The 22779-nt window shown below is 47.5% G+C and overlaps 10 protein-coding genes across 10 annotated transcripts; 9 read left to right on the top strand and 1 right to left on the bottom strand.

Moving 5' to 3' along the window:
* Positions 1-50: 50 nt before the first annotated feature.
* SERLADRAFT_471477 (uncharacterized protein) lies at positions 51-2249 on the top strand (the record flags this gene model as incomplete). The annotated part of the gene is made up of 7 exons (XM_007320119.1): positions 51-1020; positions 1084-1158; positions 1214-1228; positions 1293-1445; positions 1510-1570; positions 1631-1727; positions 1793-2249. 7 exons carry the CDS (start codon positions 765-767, stop codon positions 1913-1915), a joined length of 780 nt encoding a protein of 259 aa, XP_007320181.1.
* A 343-nt stretch (positions 2250-2592) lies between these two features.
* Positions 2593-6926, top strand: SERLADRAFT_450642 (uncharacterized protein; the record flags this gene model as incomplete). The annotated part of the gene is made up of 10 exons (XM_007320118.1): positions 2593-2994; positions 3053-3131; positions 3177-3291; positions 3343-3646; positions 3699-4182; positions 4233-4937; positions 4993-5726; positions 5789-6129; positions 6191-6248; positions 6311-6926. The coding sequence occupies 10 exons, from the start codon at positions 2626-2628 to the stop codon at positions 6560-6562; spliced, it is 3441 nt and encodes a 1146-aa protein (XP_007320180.1).
* Positions 6904-8567, top strand: SERLADRAFT_471472 (uncharacterized protein; the record flags this gene model as incomplete). The annotated part of the gene is made up of 4 exons (XM_007320117.1): positions 6904-7031; positions 7108-7628; positions 7702-7857; positions 7923-8567. The coding sequence occupies 3 exons, from the start codon at positions 7014-7016 to the stop codon at positions 7847-7849; spliced, it is 687 nt and encodes a 228-aa protein (XP_007320179.1).
* Positions 8568-9129: 562 nt separating this feature from the next.
* Positions 9130-9625, top strand: SERLADRAFT_471469 (uncharacterized protein; the record flags this gene model as incomplete). The annotated part of the gene is made up of 1 exon (XM_007320116.1): positions 9130-9625. The coding sequence occupies one exon, from the start codon at positions 9322-9324 to the stop codon at positions 9484-9486; it is 165 nt and encodes a 54-aa protein (XP_007320178.1).
* Positions 9626-9674: 49 nt separating this feature from the next.
* SERLADRAFT_471468 (uncharacterized protein) lies at positions 9675-10223 on the top strand (the record flags this gene model as incomplete). The annotated part of the gene is made up of 3 exons (XM_007320115.1): positions 9675-9781; positions 9834-9922; positions 9982-10223. Coding segments are annotated over 3 exons (426 nt in total), but the record flags the coding sequence as incomplete, so codon positions are not given.
* A 337-nt stretch (positions 10224-10560) lies between these two features.
* Positions 10561-11542, top strand: SERLADRAFT_471467 (uncharacterized protein; the record flags this gene model as incomplete). The annotated part of the gene is made up of 3 exons (XM_007320114.1): positions 10561-10803; positions 10855-10893; positions 10950-11542. A coding segment is annotated over one exon (381 nt), but the record flags the coding sequence as incomplete, so codon positions are not given.
* Positions 11543-12343: 801 nt separating this feature from the next.
* SERLADRAFT_471466 (peroxiredoxin) lies at positions 12344-13489 on the top strand (the record flags this gene model as incomplete). The annotated part of the gene is made up of 6 exons (XM_007320523.1): positions 12344-12489; positions 12560-12583; positions 12638-12723; positions 12791-12989; positions 13057-13135; positions 13198-13489. The coding sequence occupies 6 exons, from the start codon at positions 12389-12391 to the stop codon at positions 13363-13365; spliced, it is 657 nt and encodes a 218-aa protein (XP_007320585.1).
* A 45-nt stretch (positions 13490-13534) lies between these two features.
* Positions 13535-14978, bottom strand: SERLADRAFT_450637 (uncharacterized protein; the record flags this gene model as incomplete). Its single annotated transcript, XM_007320113.1, has 6 exons — positions 13535-13589; positions 13655-13988; positions 14085-14222; positions 14350-14452; positions 14572-14691; positions 14804-14978. The coding sequence occupies 5 exons, from the start codon at positions 14962-14964 to the stop codon at positions 13662-13664; spliced, it is 849 nt and encodes a 282-aa protein (XP_007320175.1).
* A 127-nt stretch (positions 14979-15105) lies between these two features.
* SERLADRAFT_393712 (uncharacterized protein) lies at positions 15106-16086 on the top strand (the record flags this gene model as incomplete). Its single annotated transcript, XM_007320112.1, has 4 exons — positions 15106-15316; positions 15453-15536; positions 15696-15773; positions 15890-16086. The coding sequence occupies 4 exons, from the start codon at positions 15134-15136 to the stop codon at positions 15914-15916; spliced, it is 372 nt and encodes a 123-aa protein (XP_007320174.1).
* A 6030-nt stretch (positions 16087-22116) lies between these two features.
* Positions 22117-22772, top strand: SERLADRAFT_439707 (uncharacterized protein; the record flags this gene model as incomplete). The annotated part of the gene is made up of 1 exon (XM_007320111.1): positions 22117-22772. A coding segment is annotated over one exon (656 nt), but the record flags the coding sequence as incomplete, so codon positions are not given.
* Between the last annotated feature and the right edge of the window lie 7 nt (positions 22773-22779).

Raw genomic sequence — 22779 nt, 5'->3', positions numbered from 1 at the left:
CCGACGATAGCGTATCATGAAAACAGAAAGCAGTGAACATTTCAAACTCAGATGACCGACTGACTCTCGGCCACTTCGATGACCTGGCCCAATGGCTGCTCCGACCTTGGCTGGGACTACTTCAAATTCTAATACAGAGCTCATACGCTGTTGTGTCTGGCGAAGTTATCTAGAGCCAGCATATCTATGTTTTCCCTCAGATCTTCATCAAGTATAAGACCGCTGTTACGGCCATTCTCCTGGAAATGTCCCAAACACACTGGCATACTTGTGCTCTCGTCCCCTAAGCCCCTCGTTCGACCTACCTGGTCTGGTACACCTCCCCGAACACTTCAATCACAGAAATGGCGCAATCTTTCGACGTCATTACCTCGACGTGCGCAGTATAATAGGTTCTCTTCTGGTCCTGAAGGGCCCTCCAATCTAAAGACTTGGGACATACAGACAGTGGTAGCTACATGCGTTGTCGCTGGTGGTGTAATGTATTATGTCGCCCAGTGAGTTACGATATCTGACCGAGTTTTGCAGTCTCTTGCTCGTGCACGTTCTCATATAACCATTTGCTTGACCTGCAGCTTAGAAAAAGTACCCGAGACAGGTCGCTGGAGGTTTATGGACGTCAACCCAAAGTATGAAGCCGAGGTGAATATTCCACTACCACAAGTTTCCATCGATTTTTGCTGATTATCGTCTTCGAACGGACGTTCTAAAACTAGCTTGCCAAAACGTCCTACGCAGAACTCGTTGACGAATTCGGAGACAAGATGCTCCCTCCCAACCATCCGTTGACGCGTCACGTACGGCGTGTGGTAATCAATATACTTGAATCATCCGACCTGGGCACTCTGCGTTCCGACGGTCCCGCACCAATAACGACGAAAAGCCCCGACGGCGACGTTTGGGGTGGTGATGTGTTCAGGGAGGATAGTCATAGTGAACTGGTGCCTGGGAGCGGTGGCAGAGAGTGGAATTTACTCGTTGTGAACGATCCCAAGATGATCAATGCAATGGCAACGGTTGGTACGGAGTGTTTTGCTTTCGTACATGAGTTGAGGGTTAGCAACTGAATTCTGGCGAGAACAGGAAATATTGTTGTATTCACGGGTATATTGCCTATATGTAAAGATGAACAGGGATTGGCGGCCGTCTTGAGCCATGGTATGTACTTGATTTGCTTAATCCCCGATTGTGTAGGCTCATGATTTTCTTACAGAAATAGGTCACGTTGGTGGGTAAACTGCATGTGTTCAGCAGTGTTGTTGCATTTTATTGAGTATAAACTTCTTGTTCAGTGGCTCGCCATATCTCTGAGCGCTACTCCTCCACGAAAGTCCTCCTGTTCATCGCTCTTCTATTACAAGCATCTGGTTTAGATTTTGGCGTTGGAAAGTTGGCCACACATTTATTGCTAGAATTACCAAATTCGAGGACGCAAGAAACAGAAGGTGAGTGCATCCAAGCGAACAGACTCGTTTGAGGTTGCAGCTGGATTTGCTGACACGTATCTAGCTGACACTATCGGTATGCGATTAGCATCAAAAGCATGTTATGATCCCAAGGCAGCGGTAGAGTAAGTTGTGATTCTGCTTCTTGTCATTTCTGTCTCTCAAATGGCCTGACTTTTCTGTAGCGTCCATGTTCGGTTGTCCGAATTTGAAAAGATGGCTGGAGGCTCTTCTGGCGCCGAGTTTTTACGCACTCATCCCGGGGCTGAAAGGCGTATTAAGGTTACTTTCACTTTTAATTTGATTATATGACACTCATTTTATTTTTACCTTTTCCTCCCATTCAGCATCTTCAAGAGTTGCTGCCGGAGGGATATTCTATTCGAGCTGGGAGTTCTGACTGTGGAGGAATGCAAGATTCTGTGGATCGATTCATAAGCGCTGCGCAATACTATTCTTTCCGACAATGACGATTGCGTGGACGCTCTTATTGCTTATGGAGACTGTTTCATGTTCACACAAGATAGAGGACTGGTTCTAAGCCGGTTTACGAGGCTACGCTGCCGAAGAACACTTTGGCGATTGAACAGAGTTTTAGGTTGCTGCAATGGACGCAAACATACGAGGCTTAGAGTGGCTTGGAGTGGGATGGGTGGGATGGCTGTGGAGAGAGTCTGGGTAGACTTGATAGATGATGTCGATGGAGAGGGATAGATGATAGTGTCGATAACAAACATGACGGAGTGGTGATCTCAAGTAATTAGGTGTCGGACATAAGCCGTATTTAGTCGCGTTTTCGCCGAGACACGGGTGTGAATGCTCTGTGATCATTCGGGTCAGGCACACGGAGTAGCATACACACGAGTCCTCGCAGTCAGCCATAGCCTGACCTCAGTGCACTCCTCAGTACTCTTGCCCTCACCCTCTTTGTCACCCCACTGCATTTGCATGTAGACCTATATCCCTTGCACTCAATAATAATCGTATGGCGCCTTCTAGACGACGTGTCTCATACGTGATACCTCCTCCATTAGATCCAGTACCTCTCCTCAAACTCCCTCCTCACACCGTCCATCAGCGTGGTACTCGCCCTCTTCTTCTTCCCTTCCACAAAGATCATGATCTCTCTGCAATTCGCTCCCCAAAACTATCGCGGCACCCACGCCATCGTCTCGGTGTCATGTCTCTTGCCGTCGACACTTCAACCCATCTCACAGGTCGCAGCTCCCCAGAAGGTATCTTGTACACGGGAGGCAGGGATGGACTCGTCATGTCCTGGGACCTGGGCCTTCCCATGAAACGCCGCCCCCCACGCCATATCAACGGTGCACAGCACAAGCCAGCCAATCGCTGGGAGACTCTAACAGGCATGGCAGATGATTTCATCGACGAAGAAATAGAAGATGAGGAGAGAATGAGAAGTGATGGCGACATACTAGGCGATGTCAAAGAAAGTTCTGGGCGGAGACGAAGGCATCGCCAGAGTGAAGACATACCATATGAATCACAGTGGGAAATGGATAGTCTCGCAGATCGACCAACTGTAAGGGTAAGCTCGTGTCTGTTGTATAGTTTTTTTGAGCATCCGTCATAGCTTCTGTCATCAGCCTGCTCAGTTTCGACAATGCGCGCAGACCCATACCGACTGGGTGAATGATATTATTCTATGCAACTACAATCAGACTGGTACGTATGCCTACGTTTAGTGGATAATCGCCTGACGTAGGACAGTCGTATCCGCTTCTTCTGACGGCGCTGTCAAGGCCTGGAATCCTCATACCACAACAACTTCTATTCCCTCAACCATTGGCTTGCATGCAGACTACGCTCGCTGTCTAACCCTCTGGTTCGCACGCACAGTTCTCGACTCCCCCAGTATGTGCTGAAGTGTATTTAGTCGTGAGCAGAATTGGATCGCCTCTGGGTCATTTGACCGCACAATCAAGCTTTGGGACCTAAGCAGAACAACGTCGCCTTCCGGTGTGCCTGACCCACTCATGACATTGAACCCGCCCGACGCGACTGCCCCAAAATCGTCCGTGTATGCAATTGCTACCGATCCTTTCGGTCATGCCATTGCATCTGGCTCTCCAGAGCGTGTGGTTCGACTATGGGATCCTCGGTCAGGCAAAAGGACGGGAAAATTAGTTGGTCACACCGATAATATTCGAGCTATACTGATTTCAGAGGATGCAAGATATGTGAGTGTCATTCATACTCGTATCTGGCATTCTGTGGTAAATGTGTCCACAGCTTCTAACAGGCTCTGCTGATGCTTCCGTCAAACTCTGGTCTCTGGCCTCACAACGGTGTCTACATACTTTCACCTACCATGTGGATTCGGTATGGTCTCTCTTTTCGACCCATCCTACGTTGGAAGTCTTCTACTCAGGCGACAAATCCGGTCTGGTTTGTAAAGTTGATGTGGAGGATTGTGTGGACGTTTCTGAGGGCGCATGTACTGTCATTTGTCAAGAATCCACTGAAACGGGAACAGGAGAAGGGGTAAACAAAATCGTGTCGGTGGACGATCAATTACTCTGGACAGCATCCGGAAGCTCCAGCGTCAAACGCTGGAAAGTGCCTCAAACTCGTTACCGTCGGTCCACCATGCATGGCACCGAGTTTGAAGACTTACTTGCAGACTCCATCTCCCCCAGAGCTAGACGGCGGGTATCCGCTGGCATTGAAGTTCCTCTTTCACCCGTTCGTTTGTCATCACCACCTATGTCACATGGTATGTCTGCGGTCTTTCAAGTTGAAAAGGCTCTCACGAGGAGATTGCAGGTCTGAGAGACCGGGAGGACGATGATTCTGTCCCATTGGAATGTCGTGTACGCCTAATCTCTCCCAATGACCCTTTTTCGCCCACAGCATTTCATCCTCGAGGGCGCGATGCAGACGTCGCAACTTTATATTCTGCTGCCTCAATAGTCTCTGTTCCAGGAGGAAAATCACCATTTGTTTCGACGTTTCAATCGAATGCGGCTACTTTACGGGGAGATAATCTCAGTAGTGAAACTGGTTTACCACGTACGGATCTAGACGAACGAGAGCTTGCTGCCGATGCTGTACCTTTCAACCGTATCCCGGACGATATAATCGCGGGAGATCATGGCCTCGTACGGTCTATAATTTTAAATGATCGTATACATGCACTTACTGTAGATACATCGGGGGAAGTGGCTGTATGGGATATTGTGCGAGGGATCTGTCTAGGACGATTTCCGCGTGAAGATGTCGCGGCCGCAAGTCGGTGCGGGAGTGTATCTGGGACTAGTAGTGGGGGTGAGAGGGAGCGAAGTCCACGAGAAGCATTGGAGGCTGTCAGAGAGCGCATTGAGGGAGAGGCTGTGGTGTCGCCATGGTCAAATGTGGACACAAAAACTGGAGTGCTAACCATTCATATCAGTGAGCGATGTTTTGAGGCTGAGATATATGCCGATGAAGCTGGATTCGGGTCTGAACGTCACTTCAGTGATGAGCTAAGATGTGCGTACTTTTTGATCTATGATTTCACCCCCTTTTGCGAAAATTTTTGGTGTAGTTAATATTGGCAAGTGGGTGTTGAGAAATTTATTCCTTGGCTTCATCCGAGAGGAACAGCGTGCCCGGAAGAAACGCGACGGACATGAATCTCCTTACGCGACAATACATCGGGGATCAACTCCAATACACATCGACCTCAATGGAAACTCCCCACTCAATAGACCTGGGTCTGCCTCCTCCAAGAGATCCGCACGGCTAGCTGCCCCCGCTTCTAGCATCGTCGTGTCGTCCTCCGAGATGATACCCGCTGTGACTCCTACTGCCCCCTTACTCACCAGTCCGTCACCCTTGCTTACCCCTAGAATACCACTTCATTCCCTCAAAGCTTCACTACCGTTGTCTTCCATCCCTCAGTCTCCTACACCGTTGAGTAATGAGCTCACACCGATGCCTGGACCCATCCGGACCACAAACCTAGATAGTTCTTCGACAGGTCCTCCCACCTCCGGCAGCACACCACGGGAGACTGATTATTTCTCTTCGCGTGCGCGCCGCCCGTCGACATCAAGCGCAGGAGACGATTTTTCTGGCTGGGGTGGTCCTGGCACCTTTTCGAGAGCAGGTGGTGGTGACTCTTCGGGTTTGCAATCGCCCAGCACACCTAGTGGGCTTATGGGCCGTCTGAAGAGCTTTGGAAAGAACAACCATCGGAGGGCAAATACAGAATCCGGGCCTGGGTCACCGACTATAGGTGCTTCTGCTGATTCTTTGGAGACGCCCACTATCCCGGAGGTGAGCATCTTTTTTGCCGCTTCTTATACGTTGCCATTGCTCTATTTGTCTCTTTTCTCCAGGAAACATCAGACCAGGCGCAAAAGACCCCAGTACAAATCCTGTTGGCGGGTCCACTGTCGCCCCCTTCCTCAAGTGAACTGCCAACTCTCTCGCTACCACCGGACATTTCGATTATCATTTCTGATGAGGCGTATCCGGGGTGGAGAACGGTTTATCGGGGCAACGTTTCAAGCACTTCGGCAGATGTTTATACGTTGGAGGAGACGATACCCATGTGGCTTTTGGAATACCTTCTTTTGAATAAGGTTTCTTCGACTCCACCTGTCAAAGTTAGCTTTGTTTTGTTGCCGTGGCCGAAGCATGATCCGGATGGGGAACAGCTTCCAGAATTACTCAATACGTGAGTTTACTCAAGAAGCTGGAAAACAGATGGAAGCTGAATACGTACCCCCCCTATCCAGTGCGCAATCTAAACTAACCGCGAGTCGGTTTTTGCGGGTTCGAAAACTCACGCACCATGTTCGTTCCAAATAAAACTACTTTTCCGTAAAATTTGCTTTTGTACTGATATGCATTTTCAGGTCCAAGACAAGCTGGAAAAACTAGCGCATCCGTCAGCGAGCCCTGCTGCCAGTACACCCCCTTCTCCCTTTGCTCCACGCTCTCCAGACTCACCCTCACCCTCCCCCAAAAGTTCTCGACCAAAAGCCGAAGACACTTACGAGATCTTGTGCAACAACTCGGTGTTACCCTTGGACATGACGTTGGCGGCTGTGCGACAGTATTTCTGGCGACAGTCTGCTGAGCTCGTTATGCATTACCGCCTGAAGTAGTTTTTTTTCCCCCCGCGGACTGCTGATACATAATCACAACCACAGAGTGTTGTAGCCATGTTTTTGCGGTGTGATGCATGCGACGGCTTGAAGGGATGGCCTGATGCACTGTGTTGTTTTTGTTTGCGGACAATCGTTTATTAGATGAGGCTATAATCGTGGTCGTGGCCACTATATGCTGCCTTCCCCTGCTATTTAACCATTGTAGCTGCATCGTCTGTAACTTAATACCCCTCTACTTACACCACTATTCTCCCGCTCTTTTTTTTTTTTTTGGAAAATGAAGTTCATTGTAGAGTGTATACGCTGGCTGGCATAGAGCAGTACGTAATGTCACGGACCCACGGTTATACATGTTCTGCGCTTCTGGCAGTGCTTGGGAACGACTCGGACCGCTGACACGACGCAACTCCTGAAAGCTGCTCTGGAAAACTATGCAGCTTACGATTGTATGGCCAAAACAGCGATAGTAAGTGCACGAATTCAGTAGACCAATGTCCATGCTCGAATATTCCTGACATACATGTTGAAATATAACGTTGCAGTTGATGGCACACTCGGACCTGGGATCTCTCCAATTCTCTTCTTTCAAAGATTGTCTGGCTCGTCGTATTATATCTCTATCGGATTTCGTCGTCGACAGCAGTAATGACAGTGACTCTGAGCTCGACGAGTTTGCTTCGTTTCTTGCCCTAGAAGCGTGGCCTGCATTTCCAACGACTCTTCGTCAGGCTTCATACGAAACGAGGAACACGGTTCCAAGCCCCGACGACCTCTCATTCGAAAACACACCAGTTGCTTTTGGTGACACGCTCGTCGCATATGGGCTTACATCTGACTATGACGAGTCCTTGGAGTTTCTGAGGAAGGCGGTCGGGGACTACATCGGCCTTGTTTGCGCCCCACCTCCGGTCTGGTCTTCAACGCGCACGAAGCAATGCGAACTATGCGAGCGAGAAATTCCTTTGACCTATCATCACTTGATACCCCGCGCGACGCACGCCAAAGTTCTGAAGAAGAACTTGCATCCCGAATCGATGCTCAACTCAGTGGCATGGCTGTGTAGGTAAGTGACCGAGAGCTGATTGATCTGTGAGTTTCCTTGTATACTCGTGTAACTCTTCGTTTCTACGTTTTAGACCTTGTCATACTGTTGTGCACCACGTTGCTAACAACGATGAACTGGCTCGCGAGTACTATACAATTGAACTGCTACAAGGTCGAGAGGACATTCAAAAGTGGAGAAAGTATGCGGCCAAGCAACGTTATGGAGTGAGGCGTAACTAGCGGGTGTTGTGAGTGTTCCAGCCCAAGGATAGCTCATCGCGCTGTGCTGAGGTCCGTGTTAACTTATACAAAGCGAACAGGAATTGACAGAGAACTGAGGCTTGGCTCTATTAGGATGTATGTGGGAAGAGAATTGTTATAATCAATGATCGCAAGGTGTTATCGTATCAATTTTCAACAGAGGCTATCCGTACCTGCGAACAAGGAGAGACATGGAAGCTTACTTGACTTCTCGCCCGTGCGTCCCATACAGCACGTATGAGAAAATGAAACATCCCTCAATCTATTCTTCTGGCAGACGTCGCACTTGCCGGCGCTCAGCGCTAGGGATGAGTCACAGTCCTCTTGGGCGCATCTCGCATTGTGGACAAACATCATTACAAGCATGACAGGATCAAAAAACACCTACCTAACACGTTGGGCGCTACCATATCGAGGCTACTATTTTCTATTCATCGTCCCTTCTGGAACAGAAGGAGCAACAATATCCATTGTAAGCAAGTCTGCGCGTTTACACGGAGCGCTCACAGTGTCAGAGTTGTCGACGTGATTGTGAGGTAACTGATAGCCCATCAGGGAGGAGTCATTGAGCAATTTGGGGGCCATGTGCAACATCCTTGATCTCAGGGGACCAATCAAGAAGGCCAACGACGGACACGTCCAGTCAGCGGGCTATTGTACGGTGACCGTTGTACAAATGATGTGTAGTCTAATTCTGACAACATTTTCAGAACATATCAGCAGCCCACAATATCAATACTTGGAGTACAAGTTATAAGTCGGATATGGTGTAACGGCTAACATTGCCGCCTCTCATGAGATCGCGGCAGCTCGGGGTTCGATTCCCCGTATCCGAAGTTTTTGTTTTTTTTTACGATTGCCATCGCCCTTCCATTTCAAAGTTTCACTGATTCCCATGCCACGAAGATCTAGAGCCGAAGATAGTGCGCTTTACTCACTTTGTTGCTATACGTATTGCTGTGTTCATTATCTATTAATGGTTTGCGACAGATTTGTTGTATTGGCTTTTCTTCCTACGATTATAGCCAGCAATTTCATGGGAACTCAAAACTGACATCTCGGAAGCGTCTTTGGCTTATCTTTCAGATTTGGCCAGATATGATTGAGCAGTATCTTATTCCCCTCCGCTGGGTTCGCTAAACTTGCCTTTGCGGTTCATCTCCACTCAGGAAAAACCATCCGTCCGAAAGTCTAAGGGAACTACGGTTGTCTTAGCATGCATTTGTTTCGTGTTCATTATCCTATGAATACCGGCCTCTTGGCTGTACTCAGGTTCCAGTGTCCTTACTACTAGTATGTAAGTGCCCTGGCATTTCTTTCAGAACAGACTTGGCTGCAAAGATGTCGTTCTTCTCTGCTTTTCGATAATCTAACGGTTCTCAGCCTCAAATGCAATCGCCTCTGATGTTCGTGAAGATCTTGGCTGTGGTCCATTTCATGCAAAGAGGCCAATGCCTTACTCTCACTGGCGTGGGTATTTCCGCCAAAGCCACCGGCCGGTGAACAAACTGAACGCCCAGGGACAGCCTCGATTATATTATTGGCCTGGGGTTCATCACAGCAGTCCCGCTTTCTCACCTCCACCAAACTCGCCGCACTGCACATCTCACCAGTGATACCTTACCCCTTGTCTCAGCTTCTCACATTTCATCAACTTCGCAATTGCGGTGTCACGTTTGATGATGATTCCAACTCACGGGGTTGATGGCGATACCAGCCTTGTTATCCCATGGTTATCTAGCTCTACCCCAAAAGGCTTGGTTAATCTGCAATTCTTTGCTTCTTTCCTTCGACTGATACTCTCGAGGGAGGCGAATGTACTTCAACACTACCGTAACGAACACCAGTCCCTTGCTTCTTTACGTCCCCCAGACGTTATGGTTCGAAGCACCTCCTAACGACACCATGCTAGTAAGCATGTCGTTTATGTGATGGCGTCTCATCTGATTTCCGACCGCTATAGTCGAATTACGCGACACAAAGTTATCACGCCAACAATTCATCTCTGGGCCAAGCAAGCGTGTCTTTTTCTTTTACTGGGACTGGGATATGGTATGTTTATTCGATCGACATGAAACATGCTGTTTGACCTCTGTGCTCATGCACCCTAGGTTGTTTGGCGGTTATCGGAGTCGTCTGGGACCATACGAGGTCAACTTGGATGGAAAGCGTCATGAATTTCCTGGTTATCAGTATGGCACCGAGCAACTGGCTGATGCGATGCTGTTTGGCCAGCGCAACCTATCGTCCGGCTCCCACTATATTGAGATGACGAACACTAGTAATGACACTCAGAGGGATGTGTTAGACATAGACTATGTATGTTCATCGATTCGTTGTACATCTCTTGCTGAAGTCCAGGTAGCTTTTGTTTGAAACCTATCTCGACAGCGAGAACGTGGGATCTTCACGGTTTGACTACCAAAACACTTCTCTTAGGTATACATGTTCTTATGGTGCTGGATGGAGTGCTCAATCCAGCTATTAGTGAGTTGTCTGTCGTCCTGGTTATACGCTCTTAGTGTAAACTTTCCCCCGTTAGTATGACAGACAGCGCCACCGGAGCCATGCATCTCAACTTTACAGTAAGTTTATTCATCTTGCCCTCGAACGCATATTTATCACCGTTTGATCGAGCAGGGTACTTACATAAATGTTCAATCTTTCTCTTAATTAACATCGTCTTGTACAGGAGAGAGTGTCGCCGTCTATGGTGCCGTTAGTGCAGCTCAGGCACCTTTCATTGTCCATGTCGACGATGCATCTCCCACACAGTTTTTACCAAATACGCGAGTACAGGGGCTCTCGAGCAATCTGATATATCTCCACAACAACCTTTCTGCAGGCGAACATCGCCTAGTTATTCGCAACAATCCTACGGGGAATGCAAGTGCTCTTGGGATAGACTATGTTGTCGTAAATTCTTCAAGCGTGTACGTTCTCTCTCCATTTTTCACTGCACTGCCATTGATCCGCGCTATAAGTGTTCCGCTGCCGCCGTCTCCGCCACCACCATCTTCTCAGTGAGCTCGGTCTGCTATATATGCACTTTCAAAACTGACAGGCTTCTATTTCGCAGGCACACAAGCACTATAATTGGCGTCGTCTGCGGCTGCGTGGCCCTTGTTGTAGTTATCATAGCCCTCATTTTATGGACGCGGAGAAGGCAGAGGCAGAAAGAGCGAGAAGAGGCGTACACCCCTAGGCCGTTTCTCGGTTTTCCCAACTCCACCGGTTCTCGTGTGCAGTCGTGGAACTCGGTGCGGAGGTCTGTGGCCAATGTACTGTCAATGATGCCTCGAGAATCAAGATCGCGTGCTCGACCACAGAACCCCGACATCATCATTCTGCGTAACTTGAACTCCCATGAGAACGAGACACCTTCTGCTCCCGGGAGCTCTGGCGGACACGGTGAAGCTGCACCACAGCCACAAGGACCTCCGGCACGGAGAAGAGCACGTCGACGAAAGGCGCACACACCTCCTACATCTGCTATTCACACGACTTCGGATCCTCACGCAACTCCTCCAAATTTTACTTCTCCAAACCCTACAGAATTATCGCAAGCGGCTGTTCGCCCGTCACGGCTAATCCCGTTACAAAGGAACGACGGTGGTACGAGGGTAGTCGAATTACCGCCGCCTTACGCGCCACGGACTGCTTACCATACCCATTCTCCTGCGGTATAGACGTGGTTGTCGAGGAAACCACTGGGACATTGGTGTGTAAGGGAGGGGGAGTTGTCAGTAGAGGTATCCAAGATACGAATTTGCCATGAGAGACTTTTAATATTATTATACCAATTTCTAATTACGGTACCACCTCAGCAAAAGTCGCTAGACTATGGATACCACGTTCTGTAGCTACAAATGCTTCCTTAATACATGGCTACGGCTGTTGTCCCATACGAAAGCGAGACTGCAAACGTCATTGACAGTAGCTAGATTCCAGATCCATCTACCATTCGCCTTTGGGTAGGCGCCAATCTGGAGCCCCTATCAAGGAACGGCGCGATCACAGCGCGTGTGCCAATTTAAGCCCATCTCCATCATGTGCAGTGTGGTGCACCGGGAAGACAGATTGGGGCGGTGGTTTAATGAAAATGCACAGAAAAAGTCGCACCGTTAAGATTAAATTTGATTCCTGGTGTTGATGGGAATGCCTCGAGCAAAGCCACTCGATGTTCAATGCACTTGACGGATCTGAGAGTGACATCCAGGGTCGATTTGACGGATCACTGAAGTGGGCTTGTCTACGTCTCAAAAAGTTAAAGCATTGCCTCATCTATGAGCTGTGAATATTTGTGCGGGGCGTATCGAGAGCATGCGTTTGGGTAGCGTTGGCGCGCTCATCTCGACGAACATTCTACAACTCCTTCCTATTTGGGACTAGAATATGGGCCGTGGAACAGAGAAATAGAGACAAACAACGCGTCAATATTTTTGTGCAAATGGCGCGACCCATCCATATTTTGTGCTTTCATTTCGCTTCACCCATCGTCTGACGCGTTCTTTCACCATGGTAGCCTTCGTTCAACAGCCAGCTCCTTCTTTCACTGCCACGACTGTGATTGAAGGTCAGTTCAAGGATGTTTCATTGTCGGACTTCTTGGGACAGTGGTGCGTTTTGTTCCTTTGCCAGTAGAAACGGCACACGCGTGTTATTTTCGTCTTTCTGACTCTCTCACAGGGTTGTTCTTTTCTTTTACCCTCTGTAAGTACATGTCGCAGCAGTGCTCTGAACCCGATGGCTTATGACTATGCTCAGTGACTTTACCTTCGTTTGCCCCACCGAAATATTGGCTTTCAATGATGCGCTGGCTCAGTTTAAAGAGATAGGAACGGTGGTACTCGGTACGTTCTCTCGTTCCATTGTCGGGTTACATAAACCCTTCTCATACAACCCTATCTATGTGCTCAGGCGTCTCGACCGACTCGCATTTCTCACATCTCGCATGGTCGCAACAGCCACGCAAGCAGGGTGGTCTCGGACCCGACCTTAAGCTTCCTCTCGTTGCTGACAAGAGCATGAGCATCTCCCGGGACTATGGTGTCCTGATCGAGAAGGAGGGCATCGCGTTGCGTGGGCTATTCGTCATCGACCCCAAGGGTATCGTGAGGCAAGTCTTCCCTTCTCAGTATGATGTGGCGAACCCAGAAATGCTGACATTCGTGATGTTTATATAGACAGATGACAGTGAACGACTTGCCTGTTGGTCGCTCAGTAGAGGAGACTATCAGGCTCGTGAAGGCTTTCCAGTTTACGGTAAGATTGAGACAACCCCCGCGGAGGTTTTGTTCTGACTATGCTTTTATGTTAATTTGTAGGATGCTCACGGTGAGGTGTGCCCGTTGGGCTGGACGGAAGGCTCGAAGACCATCAAGCCCAACCCTCAAGGTTCCCTCGAGTATTTTGCCACTGTTGGTGAACCTGAGAGCAATGGCCACACCAATGGTACGAACGGATCAGCGAAGAAGCGTGCTCGCGTGGATTAGGAATTAGATGTTAGAGGGGTGTAGAGAATCTCATTAAGTTGAGCCCATAGACGACTCAATACTAGAGTCACGAAACATCATTCCTGGATGCTGAACTGGCAGTAACGTTTTGCATCTCAACCCCATTTTTTTGGTCCCAATTAAAACCTGTATCTTCGTATATAATGTTAATCATCTACTGTCGTTGCTATATATCAAGCAAGTTTTGAGCAATCTTTCCCCTTTCCTATTCAGAAACGCGATGAGCACACGGGTGAATTCGACGGTGAAGAGGAAGTTTGTCAACGCACCTCATCTCATCGTACTTCCACATGTCTACCCTCCCAATCCTCTAGCAACCTGGCTTCGACGAGCTGATCTAGATCTTTCGCCAGTCCCACCGCAATACGAACTACGTTGGAGATCTCGTTAGGCGCGAGGGGGGTTCCCCCAGCTTTTTGTAAAACGCAAATTTCGCGCTGGGCGTTGAGGGCGATAGTGAGTAAGCCAGCGCTGAGTCTTTGCTCGAGGAGTGTTGGGTCGACGACGGGGCGGATGGTGGGGTCGGGGAAGAAGGCGAAGGTGAAGCAATATGGGGTGTGGTGGATTGCGAGAGGGATGGGGGCTCGTTCTGTTGGAGCGTGCTGTGAAGAATTGAGATATTGAAATGTGAATTGTGAAATGCGATGGAGTGGATAATTTCAGAGAGGAGGAAGGTGTGAAGAGGGAGCATAACGTACAATTGTTACTTCGTCGCCAATAACTTCTACTTCTGGTCTTCGGAAATGCTTGAGGGCGACGATACCTGCCAGGCAGGCGCAATCAAGCATGTTTCCAGCATCGGCGAGACAGTGAATCGTCAGACGAAGATGCCAGACCTATTATTCAGTTTTAGATTTGAAATTTTACCAATCCCGCGTTTATTCGTTATCGTTATCATGTCAGTAACTCGCACACAATCGTAAAAGCAGCGCATAAAGCGACGGGGCATGGGAGAAGACTCACGCGTTGTCCTGCCAAGACACAAAGCGACTCTTTGTCGACAGCATCACTTCTCCGTATGACTTTATCTAGCATTCGGGTGATGATGACTTCCTCTTCTGACGGCCTGGGTTAGAAAAACGCAGGAACGAAGAGCATGTGCAATGTAGGTGACGCCGTTACGATGAGTGGGATAAGAACCTTGGGTGAGGCGGGAGGAACTGACGAGCGATGTCACGTACCTACCGACCGGGTTCATACTCGCTAGATGCCATGGGAGATATCTCAGAATGAATCGTGATCATCCCTTCGAACGGCCGCTCAGGGAGTGGTTTGACCATCTTGCCGTCAACTTGTGCGATCACCCTGGAAGTTGTATGCGTATATACATGGTGAGAGAGGAAGAAAGGTGAGAGTGAGAATTTTAAGACTAGAGCAAAAGGGAAAAGGGTGATAAAAGAAAGGGAAAAAGACAAACCGTGTGTCGCCCATAGCACATTCGACCCATCCTAGCTCGGGGCCAAATGTGAGACTTGGTGTTCGTGTATGGAGAAACTGACGCCCATCGAGGCGGAGAGATTCTTTCAAGGCGTTATAAAGAAACTCTTTTTCAGGTATGGATGGCGAAGGAGGACGCATAGTTCTGTGTGGACGAATGCAGAGGAAGCACTTAGATTTGATTCAAGCCAAGTTTCGGATGTAATAGTAATATCAAGCTTTTTTTGCAAATTTAGCAATCCTCGATTAGATCACACCTGCAAACCGATAATATAATTTCTTGCTCCAACCACACTTGTAAAGGCTCGCCATGGTGCGCCTTATCACGCATAACCTCCTCGCCTGCCACGTCAAAGGCTGCACGACCAACAACTTTCCTCTCCAATTCCAAGATGTGCAGATAGAGCTCCAAGAGGCCGAGTTTAACCCTGATTTCGTGCGCAACCTCCTGCCGAGGCTGGAGTGGGGCGCGTTAGTGGATGCTGCTAAACAGGTGAGAGACGCCATTCATGATGTGCCTTCAAAAGCGATACGCTCTAGGATCGCCTTTTTGTCATTTTCGTAAAGCTATGCTGATTATGACGACTGATGGCTTGATGGACGATGAATGATTAACGACGAATCACTAGGTGGGCGATACGTCGCTGCCCCCGGAACAACCAGAGATGACAGACGACGATGTCCTTCAAAAACTACACCACGTATTGCTCGAGGTACATTCCTGTCTTCTTCCACCCTCACATTCAGCTCTCCTTCTTTTCTTTTCTTTTAGTCAATTCTTTGGGTTTTCGATCCCTTACTTCTTTGTCTCTTACCTTCATCTTTCGCTTTTTTATGTCTTTTCCTCACTTATTTCACTTCTCCTGAATTAGATTCACATCACCGAAGGTGCGATGGTCTGCTCGAATTGTAAACATATCTACCCCATCTCGAACGGGATTCCAAACATGGTAAGCGCTGTCGCGGTCGTCTTCTTGCAATTTTCCATTTACTGATCGGTTGATCTTCTCCTTGTGACCTGATTTGCACCTTCGTTTTGATTTATGTATTGGCGTTGGTGGGACAGCTTTTATCTGAACATGAGATCGGGTGAGAAGGGCGAGGGCGACGAGTGGTAGCCACTTTTCTTCCACTTTCTTCCTTCTTTCTTTGTTCTACCTCCCCATATACTGGTGGCTTACTTTGGGAAAATGCTAAGCTCGAGAATGCGATGCGATACGACTGGGATTATAGAAAAAAATAAATCAAACCTCTTGAACGCCCATTATCCTTTGCTTTTCTCGTCTTCTCTTGGCACCTCGTCTCTGTCTCTTACATCCACAAAGTTGAACGACCGGTGAATAGCCGCGTAATTACCCCCTTTCTCTACACTCACTCCACAGCACCCGGATTCTCCTATTTAAAACATGCGACGTCAAATATTAAAAAATCCATGAACCGTTGGGAACGATTGGGGATCCAGCCACAGTATTTAGTCTCTGCTCACCGTCATTTTTTACCGTTGTGGCTCCATTCTAAAGGTGCAGTCACATTATTTGGTCTGTACTATGTGATACTGCTCACGACGAAAGTGATCTTTTTCCATGATTGTAAAATAGGAAGTATGCCAATGCGCAATGAGAAAAAGATAAGATTTAAACGAACGGTAGCACTTCAGCTACTCAGAAGTCTAGCTGTAGCTGTGGTTCATCGTTGCTTTCAAACATCAGGTGGCTGGTGTCATGGCATTTCTGGCGGCTACTGGAGACATAATTTGTTGCTGGCAGGTGTGCGGGAAGAATCGAGGACGTGATTTGATAGGTTGTAGCGATACGTGGGCTACTGGGTCAATGCTACCTCTATTTAATGCCTCGCTAAGCGTTTTTTCAGATAAAGATGTACCAAGTTCCACGGACAGCGTTGTGTTCAATATAATCAATATAGATGATGGAATGATATCCGTGGGCTAAGGATTTGAAGTGTGTGTATACTAGTCTGATGATTATTCATTATCAAAATGGTTTCAAGTCCGTTGAGCTATTATAACTTTGTGGTATCTGATCTTTGCACACAGGAAAGAAATTGCCAATATTTGCAGCTCCATTACCATCGAAACCGGCATCCAACGTAACATTCTTCATAATGTTAAGCTTGAATCTCAACTTGCAAACCAACGGGCACATATTATATGGTATACATCTCGCATTGCACGAATGCTGGATGTTTTCTATATGGTGTCTCCCCAGTTTCTGCTGTAGTGATAGGAGATGTTATGGTCAGTTGTCTGATTGTCTTCTTGACGGATGAAATGTAGGCACGTACTAGGTGGGTTGACTCTGATTGTGTGGGTGGTCTAGCCCTCTTGGACTATGTTCCGTGTGCATATGGTTTGGCCCACTAGCAGGCGGGAGTGACTGCACCACTAGGTATTGGGGGAGGTATTGGGGGAGATGTTATAAACTATCCCTTCAGGTAGATAATCGAGAGTACCTGGACCATTGTCTGTGCCCCGCACTACGATAAATCCAAAGTAGAATGAGCGGCTTGTAACATTGATGGCTGAGTTGGGTGCTTGTGCACCATGGTGAGGCCTTGAACTGAGTGATGTGCCAAGTTGGTCGCTTTCGCGCACTTCACCACGTGAGCGAGACGGGAAGGCACCCATTGCTGGTAATGTTGGCTGGTAAAATAACTAGAACAGTTTTGGGGTTAGACATAAATATTGTCATACGAGGTGAAGAGAAAGTATGGGAAGTGTTACATACGACAGTAGCGTTTGTGGGTGTGCAACCTTAGGGGAATGAAAACCATCTTCAGCAGACTGGCCCTTTAAAATGTGTTTGGCCCCTAGAGATTCGAATGTGCCCGAGAACTCATATAGCACAGCTGCATTCACGACTGTCCGCTCAAACAGGCAAGTTACTACTTTTCCTGGGTTTGGAAAAGCTTTTCTCACATCATGTATTTCTGTTTCTATATCACTTTCGACGTATTATCCGACCGGGGATCACCAAAGATGGACGAATCTAAAACGAAGTCCAAAGATCGCGTGCGGCGCACGTGGAAGCACGTTTTTTGGCTTCGTTTTCGCTCGCGTGGTTTTTTGTGGCACCTGACAGATGCTTTAAGCTTTACGCACTTTGATACCGATAGACGTAATACGCACCACGTGTACGTGTAACGGTACGCCGTTTTGCCATCATGATCATCATGATGCGCTAGTCTAACTGAACACTTGTGCCAGGTCAGTTGTGCCAGCCTGTAGAATGGACTCAGGGCTCCCTTTCGAGCAGCGCTATCCTTTCAATGCGCCAAATCAAGCCTACTTGAGTAGCTGTAGCCTCAGCTTCGTCTTCCTCGTTACGAACCTGATACCAGCAAAACGTCTCAGATGGCAGTATGATGGGATAGTGTGAGTGATCATCACGTCTTCAAGTTTTTTCGAGAAACGGTCGGGACAAGCAAAGACTCTAGTCTCCTCTAAGCAGATCATCAATCTGTATGGAAGGGAGAAAACATCGGTCATTCAAAGAGGCAGGTCCCGCCGCCGCGGAAGCTCCCAGGCCTTCGAAGGCCTGTCAGAAGCCTCTCCTGGGCAGGTTCCATCACAAATAAGACAAACTCAAGTCAGGGCCGCGGTCATACCGAACAGTTTTTTTCCGTGTGCGTACAAGATTCTCAAGCTCAAGCGCTCAAGGCACAATATCTACACACCCAACCCAATAGTCCGGCAATAATAAATTTACAGTCCGTCCGTGTTTTACTTGTAAATGGAGTCCTTTGATCCGACTACAGTGCGATACCGGGACACGGCCGTGAAAATGAGACCACTGTCGGTCTGTAAAGATTACTGTTGTTAACCGTCAGTTCGGATGGGGTGGGCTATTCGGACGTCACAGAGGTTACACAAGCCGAGTTGGAGCTCTGTTCGGCACTATCAGTGGTTGAACATGATTTTGAGTGTGGCACACCTGAAATATTTGAAACTGAGATTGCAGTACCTTAGTAGAGCATAGTCTGCATCCAAAGTGAGGACAAAAACCATAGTACAGGAATCTCCCTAAGCAAGTCATGTGTGGGGACAAACAGACATGTCGCGTCCATATTGCCGTGTCTGTCGAAGCAATCCAACTCAATGTCGCTCAGTCCTGCAAATATGGCCAATCTACCTTTGTATTTTTGCCTTGCAGTATGAAGGCCATATACTTAATTGATACATTATTGATACCCGGATGCCCCATGATACATGACTACCAACTAGAAGTAATTGGGAGCCTTATTGATGGCAGGAATGGGAATGTGCTGTTTTGTGACCGCTACAGGAACAGGTAAACCAACACTTTCATTCAACTCATGCATGTTATACAGGCTCTCTCTGAATATTTGACGCTACATTTGAAGGCCAATCGATCATATTGAGTGAAGTACTACAGTTCAAAGCCTGGTGCTGGTTGTGAGTTGTTGGAATACTACCTTGGTTGGAAATGAAGCGGAGAAAAATATTAGGGACTAAGATTAAAGCAAAAGTTTCCAGATTTACTGTTCATTAGTATTGTACCATTAAGTGGTGGTGGATGACAAAACCGGATAAACCCGGTCTCTGCCAAAGCAGCCATTGTTCTCCATGGAGCATAGCCACCACTCCATGGAGTAACCATTGTTCTCCTAGGAGTCATTATACTGTAGCAAGTAGCACCTCCGACTATAAGTAGTAGGGGGTTTAGTATAAGAATACCTCAGTTGTTTCTATAGCCTCTCGGGCAGTGGCTGAGGTATGTTACATTACATTTATTAGAGATCACCTTAAACTAACATGTATTGTAGTTTCACTTAGGTAAATAATAAAGTTGTTTCTATAGCCTCTCGGGCAGTGGCTGAGTTTCACTTAGTTTTATTAGGTTATGAGCCCTGGTGCGCAAAAGCTACACAGGAAATAATTCTTATTTAAAACGGCAACCTTGGAACCATGACCACAGCACACAATACATCCGCATGTCCAGTTCTCACTGGACCCAACAATTTTCAAATATGGAAACTCCGGATCATCTCAAAGCTACGTCGGGAAAAAGTTCTCCGGGTTGTTACTGGAGAGGAGCTTAAGCCCTCACCAGGAAAACCTACCTCCTCGGAGGATCCTGAGATCACCTGGATACTTAAGGATGAGAAGGCACATGGAATCATCCAGGACCACATCTCTGATGCCCTCTTAATGAGGACTGGAGACCTCACCAGCTCCAAAGAGTTATTTGATAAACTTGTCTCACTCCATCAGACGTCCAACATTGCCTCGGCCTTCTATTCATTCCAGCAACTCACCAAATTGTCCTGGGATGGGACATCACCTATCCAGGACCACATTGCAAAAATCTGCACAATTGATTCACACCTCTCCGGAATGAAACTAGGAGTTGATACCAAACCCATGGCCTTCGCTCTTCTCCAATCTCTCCCATGCACTCCTGAATGGCAAATATTTCAGTCATCAGTAATCAACACGATTGAAGAAAATAAACTTACCTTTGATGCAGTTGAGATCCGGATCACTGCAGAAGTTGCATGACAGTCAGGGAAGGCCCCTGGAGGTTCCAAAACAGCACTCAAATCCGAGGAGAAGTGGTGTGACTTCCACAAAGCCAAAACACACAACACCTTGGAGTGTCGAACACTTCAGTCAGCCGGAAAAGGTCAAAGGAAGAAGGAAAAGGCAAATACGGCGGAGCAATCATCTGGATCTGACTCCGAGGAGGAACAGAGTCACATTGCGTTGGAACATGTACATATTTCCAAGCCCCTTGCTAAACACATTCAAGCTTACCTTGTGTTGGAACCCGATAAGACCAAAACAACAATTATTATTGACTCCGGAGCAACATCCCACATGGTTCCTCACTGCTCCTGGTTTGAGCCAGGAACATACCATGTTCTGCATCCTCTGAGGACAATCAGTTTTGGGGATGAATCCTCTGCAAATGCCATTGGCATTGGAACAGTAATCCTACAAGCAACTGTTGGCAAAAAAGACTACAATATTGCACTGTCAAATGTCTTACTTGTGCCAAACTTCACGTTAGCACTTGTCTCTGTCCACAAATTGTCCAAAATGGGGTTATCAACACTTTTTCCAGCAGGGTCAAATGCTTGTGAAGTTCGGAAAAAGGAGGAACTTATCCTCACTGCATTACACAAGCGAGGACTTTATCACATCCAAGCAAAACCCGAAATCAACCCGGAGTCAGCTTTTGCAGTAGTAGATGTAAATTTATTGCACAGGAGAATGGGACACATTGGAATGGACCGCTTGCAATAAATGGTTACAAAATGACAGCTCCAGGACATAGACACCCTTACCGGAACCCCGGAGTTTTGTGAACCTTGTGCTTTAGGAAAGATGAAGAAATTATCTTTCAAGTCCACTGGAGGAAACTGGGCCAAGCGCCCCATACAAATTGTGCACACAGATGTTGGAGGACCAATCAAACCAACTTCCAGGGAGGGTTTTCGGTACTGGATTATCATTGTAGATGATTTCTCCAAATTTCCATGGATATATTTCCTAAAACATAAAAGTGAAGCACTGGAACAATACAAGCAATGGAAAGAAGATGTCCAAACATTCTTCCGGACTCATTTGGGAGAAGAAAACTTCACTCCACTATACACAGAATTCCTCCGGAGCGATGGGGGAGGAGAATATACTGGCAATGCATTCAAAAATCAACTCAGAGGAGATGGTGTCATCCAAGAAACTACAGCTGCAGATACTCCGGAACAAAATGGCATTGCAGAATGCATGAATCAGACATTGGCTACATTAGCAACCACTATGCTCCATGATTCCAAGGTCCCAAAGTCATTTTGGGTAGATGTCATGCAAACAGCTGCATATATCACAGCACGCAGCCCAGCATCAGGACTCCATGGAAAGACCCCATATGAAATACTGTTTAAAAGGAGAGTTGATCCAACTTTGTTTTGCCCTTTCGGATGCCAAGCATATGCCTTGATTCCGAAAGACAAAAGGCAAGGGAAGTTTTACTCCAAGGGGCGCAAAGCCATAATGATTGGCTACACACATGGAAAGCAAGCCTAAAAACTCCTAGACACTGAAAAACGGACTGTGTTTTCCAGTCGGCATGTCATATTCAATGAATCCGGAAAGGTACAAAAGGATGACACTGCTCCCTGGAACACAGACTAGACACTAGCACAGATCAGTGGGAGGGACTCATTCCAGAGAGTGCTCACTATCCAGACCAAAAAACATTGGAGGAGGATGATCCTGACCCTCGGATCTGAGATCCAAATGAATTGCAAATGGAACCACATCTCCAAGGAGATGTTCCACAAGCAATAGAACCATATCAGCATGAAGATGTTCCGAGAGCAGTGGGAGCACCTGATCAGCTAAGACACCCTCCACAACAGTCTCTACAACCAAGACCTGAACACTGGCCATCTTCAGAATGGAAAGCCAAAGTAGAGTTACAGTCAGTGGGAGGACAGCCCCTCAACATACAGCCAGCTGATGTGGAAAAAGTCCAAATACAGCTAAACAGCCTGTTCATTGGATCAGCTTCTGGAAGGCATACAACACCTCCGAGGAGTTATCCAATGCCTCCAAGGAGTGATTCAACACCTTCAGGAGTGAGTGGAGCAACACACACACAAATGTGTCTACTCCCTGGAGTACCTGCACAAATTCCTAAAAGAGCAGTCATGCCTGCTGAAGTCCTAGGAGTATGCAGAAGCAGTCGCCAGACCCGTCCTGCAGACAAAAACCAAGATTATCAAAGGACTCTAGATGAGGAACAGTCTCGAAAAAAGCAGCATGACAACTCCATGGAGAAACCTAACACTCCTGAGGTTTATGAAGAAACATCTGATACAGAGAAGACATTCTTTGCTGGAATAGCAAGTACCGGTCCATCTAACACAGACCTTTCCAAGGACACTAAAGGAAGCCTTATCACGTCCGGA

This window comes from Serpula lacrymans (genome assembly GCF_000218685.1).
Source record: "Serpula lacrymans var. lacrymans S7.9 unplaced genomic scaffold SERLAscaffold_9, whole genome shotgun sequence".
Lineage (NCBI taxonomy): Eukaryota > Fungi > Basidiomycota > Agaricomycetes > Boletales > Serpulaceae > Serpula > Serpula lacrymans.
This window is presented reverse-complemented; position numbering and strand designations above follow the sequence as displayed.